General features: G+C 38.7%; 1 protein-coding gene across 1 annotated transcript in view; it reads left to right on the top strand.

Annotated features, from left to right (window-relative positions):
• Positions 1–3,221, top strand: part of TBC1D15 (TBC1 domain family member 15) — a 28,136-nt gene extending 24,915 nt beyond the window's left edge. Inside the window, exons 15-17 of the mRNA XM_031589704.2 lie at positions 229–345; positions 887–973; positions 1,566–3,221. Of these exons, the coding sequence (XP_031445564.2) occupies positions 229–345; positions 887–973; positions 1,566–1,766 (405 nt within the window). The 3' untranslated portion in view covers positions 1,767–3,221. The remainder of the gene's footprint in view (positions 1–228; positions 346–886; positions 974–1,565) is intronic.
• Positions 3,222–6,641: the final 3,420 nt, after the last annotated feature.

Genomic DNA, 6,641 nt, shown 5'->3' on the forward strand with positions numbered 1-6,641 from the left:
TTTTTTTTTAAAGGCTTTATGTTAACTTATAGTTGCCACTAACTTGACTAGAAGAGAAATTTCAAGTAATTGTAGATAAAAGTAGTTTCCTCCAAAAATGGCTTGTTTTTGTTAAACCACTAAGTTTCAGGGTTTATTGGAGATTTGTTTAAACATTATTTTCTAACATTTGCCTGTCTTTTCAGAGGAAGTGTGTAAGCATTTCAAAAGTTTCTCATATTTTAACAGGTCATGTGGACAGAATTGCCTTGCCAGAATTTTCATCTTCTCCTCTGTTGTGCTATCTTAGAATCTGAAAAACAGCAAATAATGGAAAAGCAGTATGGCTTTAATGAAATATTAAAGGTACTGAGTTCTTATGTGTTATTTAACTCTCTGGCATTAATGAAATGTCTTTTGTATTTCATGTTGGGGAGAATGGAGGTAGGGAAGGTAAATACCATCCTCTGAAGCATTACATTTGAAGTGACTGTTTGCCATGCTTTCAGAATGATTTATTGGATGCCTGTAGTTAGTGAGATGATGAGCATGGAAAGTGATTCTCCCTTTTAAATTGTTGCTTAGTATGTTTAATCTTAATTTTTGCTATGTCTTTTATAATCTTATTTGATATCTCACAGAAAATATGATTTAGGGAGTAAGTTAGGAGGGCTGGGTATTTTGCCACATATAGAAATATAATGGATTCCTCATACAGGTCTCAGTGATGAAAGCCAGCTATTGCATAGTGCATCTTCCATTTGTCAGTGCAAATAGACAATGTGTTTAGCACTTCACAGCTTAGGGGGCAGGCCTATGAGATGATATTTATTCATGCAATATATTTAACAATGCAGCATATTTCACACAGTTTGTTACATTTACTGCTTGTGAATGTATTTTTTAGCATATCAATGAACTGTCTATGAAAATTGATGTGGAATATATACTCTGCAAAGCAGAAGCAATTTCGATGCAGATGATGAATTGCAAGGTAATGATATTTTGAACATATCTACTGAAAATAGTTATATTAAAATTAAGTAGTTGGCTCTAATTGTACAAGTTGTGAAATATCTTTTATCACAGCCAGACATTAAGTTATGCTGTGCCTAAATAAGCACACCTATATTCCAGAAGTCTATAAACAAGATTAATTTTATAGGGAAATGCATTCCACTGGTGGAAAGCTGGATTGTGTCTTTTGATTGTGATTTCTTAACTCTTATTGGATAACCTCAGTACAAGGAATTTGATGTGTGATGAGCTTAAGAAAGATGAGATATAAGATCCTTGCACTGAAAGAATACCAGATGAATACCGTAATTCACTAGATAAAAATAATTTCAGTAAGATAAAAGTGTAATTTTAATTGTTGTGTGGACTTGTATTTTGGAGATGAAGATGAAAATCATTAATTGGTTATTGAGCCTTTCTTTTGCTGTCTGTTTGAGAAGCAGATGCAGAAAATGGTACTAATGCTGAGAGAGATGTTTGTAATACAGCTAAATTCAGATGAATGATTACTTTGGGGAGGGGGAGCTTAAGAATTAAAATAAAATAAAATTTCCTCTTTGCATTTATAGGAGTTGCCTCAAGCAGTTAGTGAGATCCTGGGGATAGAAAGCAGTTCTGTAACACCAGATTCAGATACTGGGGAGGATGAAAGTGGAGCTGTGCTGAGCTGTCCTACGTCTCACAGTATCTCAACACCTGTAATCGCTGCCAATGGAACAAGAGAAAGCACTCAACAGATGTCTGAGATGCAGAGCTTGGCACCTGCATAATTACAACTGATTAAATTGAAGAAGGACTTTACTGAGCACGTTGTCTCTGAGCACTTGAGAGATGGATATTAAAATTTGGTGTTGATTAAGCTTTAAGGTTGGAAAGAAAATCTGTACTGTAATGCTCTTGCATTAAAGCTTTACAACATGACTCAACTTAACTATTTTTGTAGTTTCTTCTACCAAAATAGCCTTTTGTTTTCAATAACATTCCTTAATATTTTTGTAGCCAAGTGCATTTTCTTTTTCTGGTGAACTGGAAATGGATGGTGATCAAGGAAGAATTTGAAAATCATGCATTTGCTGAGCTTTCACACATGGATTTGAGACAGTGTGAGTTCTTGATTTGAGCAGATCTGCAGTAGTCCAGCTGAAACTGCTGTACAAAATTTTCAAGCTGAAGAGATGCTGATATGTTAAAGATAATTTTGTAAATGAATGAGTTCTCCCTATTTCAAATGTTTACAAAAATACTTCTAAGTATTTGTTGCTGGTTGAATGTAGATTTGAAATGGACATTTTTACTTAGGCAGTTTAATGTCCAAATACTGAATTTTGTGTAACTGGGAGTGGATGAACAGTATATTTTTACATTAACATATCTTCACTTTATATATGCATATATATTTACACACATACACTATATACACAGATGTTTGTGAATACTAGAAGGATAGTCATATTTTCAATATCTGAATAAACGTGACTGTTCATTCGTATGAATCAGTTTGACCAAATTAATGCATAGCTCAAACTTGGGCTCTTTTTCAGAACTGTTTTCTAACTGAAGGTAATTCATGTGAATACATTCAGTCTTACATTTGAGGTAATTTTGGGATGGTTTCTTGCAAACTTTACTAATGTTTCTCTTTGCTAATATATTAACTGATCAATTAACTACTTACACTGTTTTTATGCCAAAATTATTTGGAGAGTTAATAAACAGGTTATTAAAAAGTAATCACAATTAACATTAATGCATTTTTTGTATATGCAAAAGGCATTGTGAGTTTATTCCATGCCATGCTGATGTCTTTGACGTTATGTGAAATTTAACATAACTGATAAAGTGTATTCATTATTTGGTAACTATTGTACATATTATAAAATAAAAATCAAAGCTAATTTAGTGTTTTTAATTAAATCATATTTAATTAAACTAGAAAAAATCTAGTTGTCTCTTTGATGTAAGAATGTGAGGCAGAGGGGACAGCTAACAACTGTTAGTCCAGTGGCATTGTGCATTCTGTGTAGCAAAGAGCAGTGGGAATATTTGCTTCTTACAGAGTGGTGTATGCCTTTCATCTGTAGCCTCTTGATGGTGGATATGAAGGAGCTTTCTTTTCTGCAGCAGTCTGCTATTACAAACATTATTTGTACCATCTAAAGCAAATACAAGCAATACAAAAGGGCTTTAATAGATGAATAAAGTTGTTACAACTATCTGAGACCCGATTAAACTTCTCACACCGGTTGTGAACAAACACTGAAGAGCTGAATCAGTACGAGCTTTGTTTTTAATATTGTCCATGTGCTATCTCTCATCAGTTAATAAGAGAACCTTATGTGTTAAAAGTCAAGGATTCATAGCACAGCGTATCTATGGCCTTTCATTTCCTGCTCAGGAAATTACTTGGAGCACCAGGCCTTTGTTCATTGTGGAGCATTGTGCTTCTTGGCAGTTAATCTAATGTGGCACAGAATACATGAATTACAATTTATATCAACGCCGTGGCTCGCATACACTGAGTTTTTGGTGTTTTTGGTGCACAGAATTCATTTAGAAGTGTATTTGTTAAATATTTTTGTGAAAAAGTGTCAAAATGAAACTAGGGAAGGGGGAGCTACAACTGAGATGTTGTGGGCAAGTCTGTCAATTAACCAGGCATGCGTCTTAGTTATTTAGGGTATGCAGTCAAAAATCAGATGAAAAAAAATAAGAAACCAGATGAGGTTTAACAAAAGCAAGTGTAGAGTCTTGCACCTAGGGAGGAATAATTGCATGCACCAGTACAGGTTGGGGGATGACCTGCTGGAGAGGAGCTCTGCGGAGAGGGACCTGGGTGTCCTGGTGGACGACAGGTTGGCCATGAGCCAGCAGTGTGCCCTTGTGGCCAAAAAGGCCGATGGCATTCTGGGGTGCATTAAAAAGAGCGTGGCCAGCAGGTCGAGGGAGGTGATCCTCCCCCTCTACTCTGCCCTGGTAAGGCCTCATCTGGAGTACTGTGTCCAGTTCTGGGCTCTTCAGTACAAAAAAGACAGGGATCTCTTGGAAAGAGTCCAGCGGAGAGCCACAAAGATGGTGAAGGGCCTGGAGCATCTCACCTATGAGGAAAGGCTAAGTGAGCTGGGTCTGTTTAGCCTTGAGAAGAGAAGACTGAGAGGGGACCTGATCCAGGTCTATAAATATCTAAGGTGTGGGGGGCAGAGTGGCGAGGCCAGACTGTTTTCAGCAGTGTGCGGAGACAGGACAAGGGGAAATGGCCAGAAGCTGGAGCATAGGAAGTTCCGCACCAGTGTGCGCAAGAACTTCTTTACGGTGAGGGTGACGGAGCACTGGAACAGGCTGCCCAGGGAGGTTGTGGAGTCTCCTTCTCTGGAGATATTCAAGACCCGCCTGGACGCCTACCTGTGTGACCTGGTGTGGGGAACCTGCTTTGGCAGGGGGGTTGGACTCGATGATCTCTGGAGGTCCCTTCCAACCCCTACGATTCTGTGATTCTGTGATCTGTCATCACTGTATTTGCACCCAGCAAGCATCACAGCCAGTGGTCTTCAAACCTGTATCAGGTGTGGAGGTTTTGTATTCATTGTTGTGGGTAATTGAATGAAGGCTGCATAATACATTATGGTCCTGATTGCTTTAGGAACCAGGTGTCGAAATACTGTGATTTTGATTATATTTGTTGCTAACAATCTTTCTTCACAGCATATTTGCATTTTTCTAGTGGACAAACTAACGATGTTGACAGAGCTTCTTCAGCTGCTCTAAGGGTTTTTTTTTCCTTTCTTTTCCCCCGCATATTCCTTGCTGAAATATGTTTTGGCTCCCAGTCAGCCTAAGCAGAGAGATTTCTCACTGGTCCCAGGTGCAGATTACTGAGCAAAGCTCTGCTGCAGAAAATTCTCAGCAGTAAAAGGTGTTCTTGGAGCTTTCTGAGATAATGTTTTAGTTCAAAATATGTTTGAGATACTTTTTTAAATGAGTTGGCATTCAGTATTTAATCCATAAACAGAATTTTTGGTACCACTGGCCCAATTGATGCATACTATAGTGTAATGCGAGTGAAGCCTGACCAAGTCGGGAACCGAGTCTGTAGGCAACATCTCTGCTCTCCTCAAAAGGATCCTTGTTAGACAACAGTGGAAAATGCTAATTAAGTTGCTGGTGTTTTAAAAGTGCATCTGAGAATTGATTGACAAAGTGGGTTGTAAGGAAGAATAATCTGTTTCAATCAATACTCTTATATAGATGCTGCTTAAAATAGAAGTTAGTTGCTCCATGGGCTCTAGGAAGCTGTCTGGTAATATTCTTTTTCTGTAGCTGACGAAATATCTTGGAATATATTTTCCAGCCTTTTGGTTGCTTTCTAGACACTTCGAGAGAGTGATTGGTGCCATCTCCATCTGTGTGAAAGTGATGACAGAGGTCAGCACTTGCTCATACAGGAGAAATTCTCTGAGCTGCTCTATGGATGGTGTGCCTAAGGCAGGCATCCCAACCCTTGGTTCTGCTTATGCAGTTAGGCACCTGAATCTGATGCATGTGCTGCACATGAGCATCAGTAAGACACATACCTAATCTAGCAGACAGATTTCATATGCATGTGCAGTTATGTTTGATTTAAAGATGCTTTCAAATGCTTTTTTTCTAATGGTGTTAAAAAAACACAATGAATTATGCTTCATGTTTAGTAGGACCTGATAATGTCTGCTATTCAATTAAGTGTTATAATGTTACTGCACTGCAGGCCTCGTATATGTTCAGCTTTAATTTCACTTTTCATTTAAGTGTGGATTTTAACCATAAACATTTTGCAGAGAATGTGTGCTATATTTTCATGTTAAATAGCTGTATCTTTGCACAAATTGAATTTCCTGATGCATTCTAAACAAAAAAATAATTTGTAGGATGTCACTTTTTACCTCATCCCAAATAAATGTCAGAATTGAGTCAATATATATTTCAAACTCCATGTAATTCAAATAAATTAAGTCTTCCAGATGGGTTATGTTTTGAAGGAATTGGATTATAATGTAAGTTTTGATTATATAGGATACATGCACCCTACTGTAACGTTAGTTCTTATGCCTTTCAGATATATTTTTAACAAACTGTAGGGCCCCATTGTGTAGAAGCAAACTTTTTGCCCAGGCAAAGAGAGACTGCTGGCCACACTGTTCCTCTGGCTGACCCCAGCAGAGTGCCCATCCAGGCTCTCTCTGCGGATGGGTACAGAGGAAGGTGGGAATACTCATGGATGGAGACAGTAGCAGTTTAACAGGGAAAGCAAAAGGTGTTCCTGCAAGCAAAGCATTAAGAGGATTTCATTATCTACATCCATAGGCAGGCAAACGTCCAGCTGCTGCATGGAAAGCAGGGCCTCAGCACATCTGGACAGATAACACCGTGACTGCACATGTCTCTGCTTCCTCCTCCTCTCCCTGAGCTTCTCTGGCTGAGCACAGTGTCATGCAGCAAGGGATGTCCCTTCAGTTGGATTGAGCCAGCTCCTGGCTGTGCTTGCTCCTAACCTTGTGCCCACCCCTTGATTAGGAGGAGACAAGGCCTCAGTGCTGTGCACAGCCCGCTCAGCTGGAGCCAGAATATCAGTGTTACCAGCAGTGTACAGCTGCAAATCTAAAGCACAGCAC

This window comes from Phasianus colchicus, chromosome 1 (assembly GCF_987193195.1).
Source record: "Phasianus colchicus chromosome 1, bPhaCol1.hap1.1, whole genome shotgun sequence".
NCBI classification, from domain to species: Eukaryota; Metazoa; Chordata; class Aves; order Galliformes; family Phasianidae; genus Phasianus; species Phasianus colchicus.